This window comes from Mangifera indica, unplaced genomic scaffold (assembly GCF_011075055.1).
Source record: "Mangifera indica cultivar Alphonso unplaced genomic scaffold, CATAS_Mindica_2.1 Un_0002, whole genome shotgun sequence".
Classification (NCBI taxonomy): domain Eukaryota; kingdom Viridiplantae; phylum Streptophyta; class Magnoliopsida; order Sapindales; family Anacardiaceae; genus Mangifera; species Mangifera indica.
Window position 1 is genome coordinate 1,287,076 of NW_025401094.1, and position 14,740 is coordinate 1,301,815.

Here is a 14,740-nt window from a genome sequence, read left to right on the forward strand (position 1 = left end):
GAAATTAAATGCAACCTTGTCCTCACCCTAAAGATCTGGCTCCGCATTTCTTATGTCCATATATAATGCTAGAGATTAGAGATTGATTTAGCCAAGTTCTAACCCAAGTTTAAAGATTTTATATTGTCAAGCTTGAACTTAATTTGGAGGTGTTTGTCTCATCAAGTTTACAAGCTTAAAAAAGTTTGATTCAAATAAATTAAAATGATGTTATTTTAATTAATATTATTAAAACGATATTATTTTAATCGATTTCGATTAAACTATTATGTCAAACCAAACTCAATTCAAGTTCAGTTTGAAAATTGTAACAAAACTTGAACTACTTTGAAGAGAGTTTGTCAAGCCCAACTCTTATATCCAACCTATGTAATGGGTCAAATGAAAACCAACTCAAGTTTGTTTGTTTGATGCATCTAATAGCCACCACTTGAAGAGCATTATATATATAATATTTGAACTCTGTTCCTTAACCATACATATAATTATGTAGATCAAGTGAATGCCACCATTAAAATTTGAAATGGCTTTATTTAATTTGGTAATATGGCTTTGTACGCATCGATAATTGAGACTTTCATCGAGAATGCAATAATAATACAATAACCAAACTCGAATTAAACTTATAATAAATATCAATTTAGGTATCAATTATGACATATTCTCATGATGACATATTATTATTAGTGTCCAAATATACTCATTACAAGTACATATGGTTTTATTGAAAATTTTTTGATGTCACAATATACTAATCAAAAGTAGTTTAGGTTTGCATGGGTATAAATATAATTATTATTAACAGGCCAACTAATCGTTTCCCACTCAAGGTTTGATAAAATAACAATCTTTACCCTTTAAGTTTGAAATAATTAGTTTTCACCCATTTAAACATTAACCATTTTAAATAGGTGAATTTTCAAAAGAAAAATCTGTGGTAATTGCGAAGGGATTAGGCCAACACCTAATAATAAAACATTAACCATTTATAGCATTAGATCTAATAGCAAAATATTTTCTTGACAGGCATCACTAACAGGATCCAATACTATAAAATGATTTCATGAATTTGTGAAAACTGCGATGATTTATCATTAACTGACAACATAGTAGTCCAATTGGTGGGACACAGCATCACTTACAGTTAACTTCCTTTCCTACGATCTCTGCTAAATTTCATCATGACCTTCACTCTGCTTATGAAGAGTATGGCTCTCAGTTTGCATATGCGAATGGGATGCAGTCATTTACTTCCATTTCTAGCTGCTTTCAATTCATCTGCAACTGCATGTGTTTCACTCTGTTGCATAAATGGGAACATGAGTCTCCAATTTATCAAAAAATGTTAGTTGGGGCAGAATCACTCTGATTCTGTTTCCTTCTGTCACCTCCTCATTTTGATAGCATATCTCACAAAGTCATGGACGTCTTCATTGGAGATTCGTGATGAAGAAAGATATGCAGTTGAGGGCGGGTACACATCCCCAGTTTTGAATGTCGGACTCAAGAGCCAACTCCCTGTACTCCATGTCAATCTCACAAAGCTGCAATTGTAACTACAACAATTAATTTATCTTTGTAGATAGCCATTTCAGTGCTCATATAGGCACCAAAAATTGCTATATTTGTAACTAATCATGTACCTGAATGAAAATGTTAGAAGACTAAACACTTTTGTTGGCCAAGCTCAATGAGAACTTCACCAGTGTAGACTTCAACCATTGTACTGGCCCTACCCGACTCTAAAAAACAAAAGATGTTGAAAGAAATGAATATTCCAAGGGTTTAACCAACCAAACTTTGTATGCCAAACCTAATGATGAGGGTAAATATCAGAGATGAAGAAAGTTGGTTAGACAACAGTTCTGACAGTGCTCATAATTTAGGGCAAACAAGAAAGATGAAAGCTAAAACTTATGAAATTGAATTTTATAGTCAAACCTGGTACGTCAGAGTATGATCGTTGCCAAATTCCTGGCCTTTAAGGTTCCATAGGAACTAAAGAATATCTTGACCAGCTAAGGCTTTGAGAATTTCTCCAGCTCTTTCTGAATAAAGTCAGCCATAGGCTTGATGTATGCTTCTCGTTGACAACAGGACCATATGATAGAAACAGACATCCTTGATAGGTATGCATCTTCCCTGACATATTATTCTAACTCAGAAATGGTTTTATGATACACAAATTGATATACTATAGGCAAGAAATTAGAGAATATACTAAAACAGATGTAACACCTAAATATTCTCTTCAGAACACATAGAGGCTTGACCCAGTTGTAGAGATAGAGAACCGTGGATAAAATCCTCTGCTGAAACAAAGTAAGTTTCATATCGTTTAAGCTAGGAACACCATCTTCTCTGTTGATGCAAGCAGCAGCCTTTTCTCCTTTCTCATTCATGATTATTTCTTCTATATTCAAGCATGTAAGTCATTAGAGATTACAACTGATGTAATAATGAGAAAATATTAATAGCAATTTGTTACATACCTGCTTGTTGAGGGTGGGTACATTTCCCCACTTTTGAATGCTGGATTCAAGAGCTAACTCCCTGTACTCCTTTGCAAATCTCTTTTAAATGTTTCTATGTGTACACTCACAAAGCTACAATTGTAAATACTACAATTAATTTAACCACGTATATTGCCATTTTAGTGCTCATATCAACACAAAATTGCAATTTTGGCAACTAATCAGGTACCTGACTGGAAATGCAAGAAGACTCATAGAAACCTTTTGGCCAAGCTCAACAAGAACTTCATCAGTGTAGGAATTAACCAACCAAACATTACAGTGCCCAACCTAATGAACAGGAAAAAAAATGTTATCTAGTGTCAATAGACAGCAATTGCGACAATGCTCACAATTAAGGACAGACAAGAAAGATGGAAGCTAAAACTTCTGAAACTGGGTTTATAGTTAAACCTGGCATGTCAAAGTATGATTGTTGCCAAATCCTCAGCCTTTCAAGTTATGCACTTCTCCATCTGGTCTTTGTATGGATCACCAGCATTCTCGTCATAACTATATGACACTCCATAGGCAGTAAAGAATTACATTATCTGTAGTTCCACATATAGATGTAACAGAAAAAGTTGTAGAGACTAATCCCATCAAATCACGACAACCCAGGCAAGCCAAATTTAATATATTTACTGATTTTGTGCTCCAAAAGATTCATCTACAAGAAGAGTATATCCATAAATTAAATGCACCTCCTCAGGCTTAGAGAATTCTCCAACTCTTTCTGAACCATGTCAGCCATAGACTTGATGTAACCTCCAGTTGATACAAAGACTGTATGATAGAAACAGCCTTGATATCTATGCATATTCCCTGACATATTATTCTCACTCAGAAATGGTTTATGATAGGCAAATTGATTTACTACAGGCAAGAAATTACAGAATATGCTCTTCAGAAGCAGCACCTAAAAATTCTCTTCAGAACACAGATGCCTGGCCCAATTGTTGATGCAAGCAGCAGCCATTTCTCCTTTCTCATTCTTGATTATTTCTTCTATATTCAAGCATTAAGTCATTTGAGCTTACGTATAATGAAATAATGGGAAAACATTCATGGAAATCTGTTGCATAACTGTTCCCAAACTTGTTTTCACCACAGTTTTCCATTACAAATTTTCAACCACATGCATGCTTTCTTCATACTATGTTCAAAAACAATATAATTGTATCAGTATGAGAAATTAAATATGCATTGGAGCTATAACAGCAAGAGTGAAGGAATTCAGAACCAAAATTATGAGCATATCACATGCGTCTCCTTTGCCAAGCGTCCATCGGCGCTACCTTGCCACACTGAAATTGCTCACCTGTTTGTGATATTGATAATGCATAATCATTAATGTTGCAATTAGGATTTTATTTGATGCTATTTCTAGGAAAAATTTTAATGAATCAAAATTCAACAGACTATAAATTCCAAATGATATCTAAAAACTCTTCACCTTGTCTGCTTTTCTTTTTCTGCTACAATTCCATGCTCTGTATTCGCCTGCATTTTCTGTTACCATTTTTCTGATGTCAATCTAAACAGACTATATTGTGATTATGGTAAGGGGGCATCAAGCCAGTGAAAAAAGAATAAAGTATTTTACATCCAAATATTGTTCAAATGGTATAAATATTTACAATTCAATTGAATTCTTACATAAACATGCCACGCTCTTGCATTCCTAGGAAATGAACTTTAATCAATATAAAATTAATGTTAAATTTGATTCTAATTATAAAAATTTTATGAACAAGATTCAAACCAGTATGCATTGCAGAATCAAGTTTCAGTTGATGTATTTCAGGTAATCTTTCTGCTCTTACTTCCACTACAATTAATTACACTTCAGATTTTGTCAATCTCTAGACAATTAAATCAAAGTTCATTTATTATAGAAATGACAGCTCAACCCACCACATTGATGGGAAATGAGCAAACTAACAAACAACAGTAACCCAAGTTATGATAGAAGAGAAAAGCAGCACATACCACTGCCATGAGCACACTTCTTTGTCGAACTCAAAGTGTTAAGGTATCAAGAGGAAGCCTAACGCCGTTGATTTTAACAGGAAGATCTTCCTTGGCCTTTAAGAAAAGAAAAGATAATTGTGGGGGTGTCTTTGCAAAAATAAATATAAGGTAAAACTATCATTTAGGTTGCAATATATTTAAAAAAATAATTAAAAAGATATCCCAGAGCCAGCCAGATATCCCCTCACTTTCAATAAAATTTAAAAAAAAGAAAAAACCCTTATAATTGAAAAATTATCGTTAATTCCCTTGTAGAATTGCTTCCCTTCCTAAGAGCTATATCATATCAGCAAGAGTGTAGAAATTTCACTACCTAGATTGTGACAAGAGTCTCCTCGCTAAATTGCCAGTTGTGTTTTGACATTGATAAAGCACAATAAGTTAACAAAAGAAAAATAATGCACAATCAAAAAAATATATAGTTGGTATTCTTTTTTTTTTTTTTGGAAAAAATTGATGGAAATTATTGATGAACATATTTCACACCTTTATAACATATTACAAAATAAGTCTCTTCTTCTCCAATGAATTCAAAAATAAAGGAAAAATTATTTAGTGATACAAGATTCATACCATTTAGTTGAACTTTCCTAATTCTCCTGAAAAACAAATCAGACTTTTAGACAATTTATAACCAACTAAATAAACATATTTTAAGAAAAAAGTAGCTATTATCACGTAAAAATTATTTTCAGACACAATTTATTAAACAAATGATAATTGTTTACAATCAACAACTAATTTATTCACATACCTGAACAAATCTTTATACTACAAGGTCAAGGTTATGCATTCATTGTCCTCCTATCTTAATCAATGGATGTATCACAACATTGATTAAGATAGGAGGACATCCACAATCAAAGGTCTTCATTATCGGACATCCATAAATCTTAAGTGTATATAAAACTGGTACACTTCCCCAGTTTTGAAGTGCATTTAAGAGGCAATTCTCTGTGCTCCATGTCAATCTTTTCAAGACTACGTGCTTACTCATAAAGCTGCAATTGTATATACTATAATCAATTTAACCTTGTGGATAGCCATTTTGGCAGAACTACAAGAAGACTCTTAACACCTTTCTGGCAGAGCTCAATGAGAACTTCATCATTGTCGGGCTTCAATCATTGTACAGGCCTTACTCGACAAACAAAACAAAAGAAGGGAAAAGAAATGAATATTCCAAGGAATTAACCAACAAAACATTATAGTGCCCAACCTAATGGTGGAAAAAATTATTAGAGATCAAGAAAGTCAATAAACAACAGTTGTGACAGTACTGGTAATTACGGGCAGACAAGAAAGATGAATTTAAAACTTATGAAACTGGGTTTTACTGTCAAACCTGGCATGTTAGAGAATGATTGTTGCCGAAATCCACAACTTTTCAAGTCCTACACTCCTCTGTCTGGTCTTTTTATGGATCACTAGCAATCTCAACATAACTGACTGGTACTCCATGGGCACTAAAGAATTTCATTACCCGCAGTTCCACATATAAAAGTCAAATTTTAATATCTATATACACTGATTTTTGTGCTGCAAAAGAATCGTATACAGGAAGAGTATTTCCAGAAATTTAAATGCACCTCATCAGGCTTAGGTAATTTCTCCAACGCTTTCTGAATCACGTCATCCAATTGTTGATACTGGGGCCCATATGATAGAAACAGGCTGCCTTGACATATATGCATCCTACCTGGCATATTATTCTCACTCAGAAATGGTTTATGATATAAAAATTAATTTACTACGCTCAAGCAATCAGAGAATATACTAAAACAGAAGCAGCACCTACATATTCTCTCCAGCAGACAGATTCTTGACCCAGTTGTAGAAATAGAGAACTGTGGATAAATCCTTTTCTGAAACAAAGTGAGTTTCATCTTATTTAAGCTAGGAACACCATCTTCTCTGTTGATGCAAACATCCGCCTTTTCTCCTTTCTTGTTTATGATTATTTCCTCCATATTTGATCATTAAGTCATTTGAGCTTACATGTAATAATGAGAATACATTGATGGCAATTTGTTAACATGCCTGTTTTCAAGCTTGTTTTCCCCTAAATTTTGCATCACAAATTTCAACCAAATGAATGTTTTCTTAATACTCCATGTTCAAAAACAAAAGAATTGTATCAGTATGACAAATTAAATTGGCATTAGAGCTATATCAGCAAGAGTGAGCAAATTCAGTACCTTAATTAAACGAGCATATGACAAATGTCTCATCTCCTAAGTTTCCATCAGCTTGAACCTTGCCACAGTGAAATTGCCCACCTGTTTGTGATATTGATAATGCATAAGGATTAATATTGAAGTAAGGATTTTATTCCTTGCTATTTCTAGGAAAATTTAACGAATAAAAATTCAACAGTACAAATTGCAAATGATATCTAAATCCTCTTCAGCTTGTCTGCTTTTCTTTTTCTGCTACAATTCCATGCCTTGTACTCCCCCGCATTTTCTGTTACAATTTTCTCATGTGAATCTAAACAAACTATTTTGTTGCGATTATGGTAAGGGGGAATCAAGCCATTGAAGAAAGAAAAAGTTATTTTACATCTAAATATTGTACAAATAGTATAAATATTTACAATTCAATTGAATTCATTTATAAGCATCCCAAGACCTTGCATTGCTAGGAAATGAACATTAAACACAATTCTCACTTTGATTTATTAGATATTAAATTGCCTCTTTGAAGTTCATTAATCAATATGAAGTTACTGTTTAATTTCATTGTGTTCATAAAAAATTGATGAACCTGATTCACACCAGTATGCATTGCAGAAGGAAGTCTCAGTTGATGTATCTTCAGGTAATTTTCACTGCTTTTTCTGCTCCTTCTTCTTCTCTATTGTTATTCAAACAAAAGAGAAACATCTAATGGGAGCTGTTTCAAAATTTGAACACATGTATGCTACCATACTTAGAACATATCTCAAGCCCTGCATAACAACGACCAATGCCAATGAAGCCCAAGGTTCCTGAACATATAGGCATGTAATTTGAAAATTGATTTTACTGTTTTTGAACTCTGTTTTCACTTTGTTTTTTTTTTTTTGACACGGTAAAAATATCCAATCAAATCAATTAATTACACTTCAGATTTTATCCATCTTTAAATAATTAAATCAAAGTTCATTTCTAATAGAAAAGTCCGCTCAACCTAACAAAATCCACCGCATTCATAGAAAATGAGCAATTAACAGAAAAGAGAATCTACAGTTATGATAAAAGAGAAAAGTGCAGCACATACCACTGCCATGAGCACGCTTCTTTGTCGAACTCAAAGTCGTTAGGGTTGCGGCAGATGGTATCGACGGGAAGCCTAAGGCCGTCGATTTTAACAGGAAGATCTTCCTTGGCCTTTAAGAAGAAGTAAAGATAATTGTGGGGATCACATGGCGAAAAATTAAAAGGCAAAACTGTTATTTAGGTGACGATAAATTTATAATATTCATAATATCCCAGAGCCACCCTGACATACCCTCATTTTGAATAGAATTTCCCATGAACCCCCTATACTTGTAAAATTATCGCTAATTTCCCTAGTAGAATTGCTTCCCTTCCCTTTTATCAGCAAGTACAGTGAGGGAATTTCAGTACCTTGCTAGCTTTCCATCAATCTTGTCATTGTCTCAGTTAGGTGTTCACTTTTGCTTCATTTTCTTCTGCAATTCAAAATTCGAAGATGTAATTACAAATGCAAAATCTTTAAATTACTTCAACAAGAATAATAATTTGTTATTGAATTAGTGATACATAATTCATACCAATTGTCGTTCCCTTGCAATTTTCTCCTGCAAAACCAATCACAATTTTTAGATTATTAATGTCATACTGCCAACTAAACATATTTCAAGAAGACAATGCAATTTATTAAAAAATATTTACAATTGTTTACGATCAACAATTATCTAATTCACATACTTGTTCTTTTATGAACAATTGCTCAGCTATAGAGTTCAAGTTACCCATCCATCGTCCTTCACCAAAAACAAGATTTGTTACAACTTTGTTGAGCTTTGGTGTCAATTGTTCTCCATAACCAAAAATCTTCATATTTGGACATATCAAATCTTTAAATTACTTCAACAAGAATAATAATTTGTTATTGATCCATACCAGTTAGTGATGTTTGTAATCTTGCAATTTTCTCCTGCAAAACCAATCACAATTTTTAGATTATTAATGTCATACTGCTAACTAAACATATTTTAAGAAGACAATACAATTTATTCAAAAATATTTACAATCAACAATTATCTAATTCACATACTTGTTCTTCTATGAACAATTGCTCAATTGCAGAGTTCAGGTTACCCATCCATCGTTCTTTGTCGAAACTAATCAAATTTTTCACAACTTTGTTGAGCTTTGGTGTCAGTTGTTTTCCATAACCAAAAATCTTCATATTTGGACATTCAATTATTACAAGAGTTTCTAAAACTGGAAATTCAATAGAATATGAGCTTGAGCTAAAACAACCAATGTTACGTAGCCATAAAAGCTCCAATTTGGACAAACTAGGAAAAACAATCTTCTTTACTAATGATGATGATACTTTCTCAGTTGTGACTATTTCTTCCAATGTTGAGCAAGCACGTATTATAAGGCTACTGAGCTTCACAAGGTTTTTGACTATGGTGGGGGTGAAGAGACTTTTTAATTTATGGCAACTTCCTATTTCTATAGAAGTTAAGTTTCCCAAACTTGAGGAGGTTGTGGTGAGATCTTTCCTTGGTGGTATTATTTCCTCTTTTTCTTTCATTATGAAAATCTCCTCTAAATTGTTGCAACTAGATATCATCATTTCTTCCAAACAAAAAAGACTCTGCAATAAATCTTGTGAAAATAGTTTAACTAACTGTGGGCACTCCCATAATGTTATTATCTTCAAGTTGCAAAGGTTTATGTACTGAGTTTCACCTTTCCATATATGTGTCATGCTTGGCAAATATGTCAAATGTAGTACCTTTAATGGCGAAAGCAACTTTGTTTTTCCATATGTCACCTTAAGCACTCCACAATCAAATATATATACCACTGATTTACACATGGCTACACTTAAAGATTCCGTTTGTTCAATTACCAAATTCTTTAGGCAATTAATCAGTCCTGGAATCATAACCTTATCATCATTTGACATCAACAATTTTCTTGAATATTTTTTTGAAGAAATCATAAAGTTGCGCTTTTCAAGATGTCTTACACCACCTATTATTATTGCAAAGTTTGATAAGTTTTTGAACGGCACATCACTATCAATTAAAAAATCCAAGTTTGGGATAGCAATTTGCAAGCTAGTCAATCTAGACAAAGATTGTAACTCAGCAAGCTTTGCATTGCTTCTCAAACCCCCCTCATCTCCTTCGGAATCCCAATGCTCAAAACTTTTTAAAACATACAACTCCTCCAATTTACACAGAGAAGATATGACACCACGTGCCATTTGTGCAAGCTTTTCACAATAGTTCAAAGCTAATAACCTCAAATGAATTAATTGACTGAAAGATATTGGGATCTCCCTAACATTAGAATTATTAAGGCTAAGAATTTCTAGTTTACTTAGATGCCCGATAATAGATAAGTCGCCTAACTCACAACTATTAAGATACAATGTTCTAAGATTTGCCAACAAAGAAAGTGACTTGGGCAATGGCAATAATTGAGTTTTACTCAAGTCTACAACTCTAAGATCTTTCATGCCTTGAAAGAAATTGTTAGGGAAAACCATTTTAGAATTACCCTGTAATAGTAAAGACAGTAACTTTGGGCATTCCATCACACCTGGCACTTCTTTAATATCATTTGACATTAATGAGATACATGTGAGATCTTCATATGTATCTCTGTTTGGCCACTCTTTTAGACCAGTGCCAGCTTTGACCAAGAATATTTGGTTGTACTTAGGTGCTATTATACATGCAACATCACGTACAACATCATGCAATTTTACACACTCTTCCATAGTGTACCGATGTTTTCCATAAATCAAGAGAAAAGAAGAGGTCAACGTACTTACAATAGCATGAACTCTGTGTCTAACATCCTTCATTGTCTCAACATTTTTGAACCACCTCAAAGCCACTCCATACGTAACTAAAACTTCAATTGGGATTTCAAAATCCTCTGGAAACACGCTACAAAAGAAGAACAATGATTTTGCATCCTCAATTTCTAGATATTTGATACTCAACTCCAAAGATGAAATCACACTTCCTTTCATCCCTGGGATATCTGTTGGAGTAGACGTTTTTAGTTGTCGTGCCGCATCAATCCACACATGCTCATTTTTGTTTTTTAATGCCCTTGCTATTGTCACAATTGCAATTGGCAAGCCATCACATTCGGCGACTACTTCTCTTGCGATTGGACTCATGACAGAATTTTCAACATCCATTCCGACAACCTCCTTGAATAGCTCCCACGATTCCTGTTTTGATAAAGTTCCAACAATAGATATTTTGTTACAATCCATCTCATCACACACATCTTTGCTTCGAGAGGTAAGCATGATCTTACAACCTCTATGGTCCTTCCCAAAAGGAATACCAATCTCCTCGAATTTAATTCTTCCCCAAACATCATCCAATATTATGAGGATTCGTTTCTCCTCCTTAATTCTCTGCCACAAGGAACTTGCTCGTTCTGATTCAGGACAATCCAATAATGATTCCAGACCTAGCTTGTGAGCAATTACTTTTTGAATTTCCATGATATTTGGGGTTTGAGACACAACTACAAAAACTACTGAATCATACAACTTCTCTTCCTCGGCTTGTTTGCCAACTTGTTTCACCAGAGTGGTTTTACCCACACCCCCCATCCCACAAATTCCAATTATGCTGACCTTGTCATCTTTCAAGGCCTCCATAATTTCATTCTTGATTGATTCTCTGGATTCAAAAATTCCAGAAAATCCAACAGTTGGAACGATAATGCTTGAAGGAGGAAGAGCAGGCTGAGATATAGCTTGAAATGTTCCACCTTCTTGGAGCTGAGTGATCACCGTTATCTTCCGCTTTGCCGCCTTGCTGAACCGGTAACGCGATCGGACATCAATACACCACCCTTTGAAGCACATCTTGTTCACATTGCGTTCATCCTCCAAAAACTCTTCTGCTTCTGCAGAGACATTATCAACTTCAGATATCCAGCTTTGGACATCAGGTAAGATAATTTCCCTGTTTCTTGCAGCAGCATCAATTCTCAATTGCATGCTGTGTCTGGTAGCCTTGAGTTTCTGAGCTTGCTTTTGTAAAGTTTCGATGTTGTCATTGTATTTAAGCAGGTAGCCAATCTGACGTCCTGATGCATCAAACAAGCGGGTGAAAATAATTTCAGAAATTGAACCAACAAATGAAGTGCAAATTTCCATGATGTAAATTTTGAGTGTTTTTTATTGTTGGGAGATCGAGGATGAATAATGATGGATAGAAGGTAGGAAAGAGAAGAGAATGGCAAGTAATTCATCTCTTATAATACATCTATCCTTTGCCTTTTGTCACAAGGCTTCTTGGTTCCATTCGTTTCAAAGTTATTCTTTTGTTTCATAGCTACTCTTGAGTTAAGAATCATCTCAACTATTCTACAAAACAGAGGAAAACAGAGGAGCTTTCATATAGACTTATATGACTTAAACAATTTCCAAAGTTCCTTTTGGTATTTTGGAATTCATTTATTTTTAAATTGCCTCTCAAGTCTTCTTTGTTCCATCTTTGCCTTTGCTCTTAAATCAAGGCTACTTGCTTAATATTCTCTTCTTTTATAATATGCAGATTGATGTATTATTTCTACCTTAAAAGAAGTTAATAAGAGTTAACATATTCTTGATTATTATTTTAAAAAAATTTCAAAAATTAAACACAATTCAGATTGTTCATTTGATGTATCATAATAACTCTAATATTTGAAAATGTGTTGGATATAGTATATACATATTGTTTTCAAACTAAAGACCATAGAAAATGACTTGTATATATTTTGATTTATTTCTGCCAAAGGCATTTTCATAGGATACTTTATATCTTTTGTTTTGATTGTCTATGATTGTGAGAGATTGAGGATGTACAATAATAGATAGAATGTAGGAAAGAGAGGTAAATGACACGTAATTCAACTCTTAAAGAAAGATTCGAATCCTCATAACAAAATTAAGAATCCATTGTAACAAAAAGGAGAAGAATTACAGCATCAAGCAATTGAAAGAGAAAAGAGAAAGGCTTTGAAAGTACAAAAGATTTCATATAGAAGAAGCTTTGGGTCTCAAGGCTTCTTTGGTTCTAATATAATTGAAAAGATTATTCTTTCCTCTCATTTTTTGCTCTAATTCCAAAAGGTTTTGCTCTCAACTCAAGCTTAATATTCTTTTCTTTTCTTCTATCATCACTAAAGTGTTTGTAGAGATCTTGTTTTTATTCTAAAAGGACTTAATATGATTTACTGATTTCACAAGCCTGCTCATGAGATAAATTAGATTAATTAAGAGATAACAAATTTACTCTACAATTTTGATTATGTTGTATATGTTGAAATAACGTGGGCATACATGAATTAAATTTGTTAACCCTTTAATAAAAAATCAGGTGAATGTGTAATTCAGAAAAAAATTATTTTATGAGTCTAATTTAATCATTCAAAAACGGGTCAGTTATCAAATTTAGGTTATAAGTGTAAATTAATATAAGTTATTAGGCTTTTGATGAGAGAGGCCAATTAACTCTTTTAATTTTAAATAAAAGGAAGGTAGAAGTCCCCTTCTCTGATTGATAAAAAACACATAACATTTTGGCACCCTTCTTGCATAACACATTCCAAAATTGGGAAGGAAAACTTTGCTCGAGGATTGACAATCAATCCTTCCTGCAACAATTTTCTTAACAGATGGCACAAACATGATTGTCTTAGTCCCTAATTTATGCATATAAATGATTCTGTTTCCTTTTGTAGCTCTTGGGTTTTTTCTTTCCTTGATAACAAGAAACCCCACCTGACCCCCGGGTCTAGTGGCCAATAAATCAAGAGTATTATCTCAGTATGCTCCCGAAGGATTTATACCCAAGCTCTCCACCTTGGAAGCCCACCCCTTGGAGGCTACCTCTGGATTTTGCTTCAGTTTCTACGCCCTGCAACTCCTGCACATTCGCATAAGTTTTAGATCCCAGCGAACTATTTGCACTCTCTTCAGCTTTTGTTCCCTGCAATCCATCAGCAGTTACCTGGTTACACAACACTTGATTCAGTTCAGCAAGAAAGCTAAGCTCTGATTTCTCAACACTTTGAAGTGACACATTCAGTCTGGCTTGATAAAAACATTACTATTATTTTCATATAAAATTGGCAAGTACTATTCTAATTCATAGAAAACCAATTTCTGTACAAACTCATTTTAAAGTTTCTATAATATCGATTCGATAATGTTAAAAGAACATGTACGATATGTTAAAAGAAAAAGAAGCAGCAGAAATGTGCTTGTATTGATTATTTCCAAGTATCACCAAACAAATTCTTTTCACACATCAAACTAAATCAAGAACTGCGTTCAACAGATCTATTCCCTAGTTATGGGAAAAATAATTTCCCCCATTTTCTTGTACAACAAATAAAATCCTTGCTATGTCTAGGCATTTTGAAAAAATATGTTACTCTGTTTGAAACTTTCTTCGCTGAAACCTTTTTAGAGATCAAGAAAGTCAATGAACAACAATTGCGACAATGCTCATAATTACGGGCAGATAAGAAAGATGAATCCAAAATCAATGACACAGGGTTTAACGATCAAACCTGGCATGTCAAAGTATGATTGTTGCCAAATCCACGGCTTTTCAAGTTCTGCACTCCTTCATCTGGTCTTTTTATGGATCACTAGCATTCTCAACATAACTAATTGGTACTCCATGGGCACTAAAGAATTTCATCACCTGTAGTTCCACATATAAAAGTCAAAGAAAAGTTGTAGAGACTAATCCCATCAAATCACCATAATGTTATTCTCTTCAAGTTGCAAAGGTTTATGTATTGAGTTTCACCTTTCCATATATGTGCCATATTTGGCAGATTTGTCAAATGTAGTTCCTTTGATGACGAAAGCAACTTTGTTTTTCCAGATGCCACCTTAAGCTCTTCGTAATCAATATGTATGCCATTGATTCACACGAATATACTTCTATATATTCTGTTTGTTCA

The 14,740-nt window shown here is 33.7% G+C and overlaps 1 protein-coding gene across 1 annotated transcript; it reads right to left on the minus strand.

The window, feature by feature from the left end:
* Positions 1-1,243: 1,243 nt before the first annotated feature.
* LOC123205253 (disease resistance protein UNI-like) lies at positions 1,244-12,043 on the minus strand. The gene is made up of 6 exons (XM_044622172.1): positions 8,832-12,043; positions 8,483-8,608; positions 8,326-8,352; positions 2,704-2,804; positions 1,415-1,544; positions 1,244-1,300 (listed from the first exon to the last, which is right to left on the minus strand). The coding sequence occupies exons 1-6, from the start codon at positions 11,931-11,933 to the stop codon at positions 1,244-1,246; spliced, it is 3,543 nt and encodes a 1,180-aa protein (XP_044478107.1). The 5' UTR covers positions 11,934-12,043.
* Between the last annotated feature and the right edge of the window lie 2,697 nt (positions 12,044-14,740).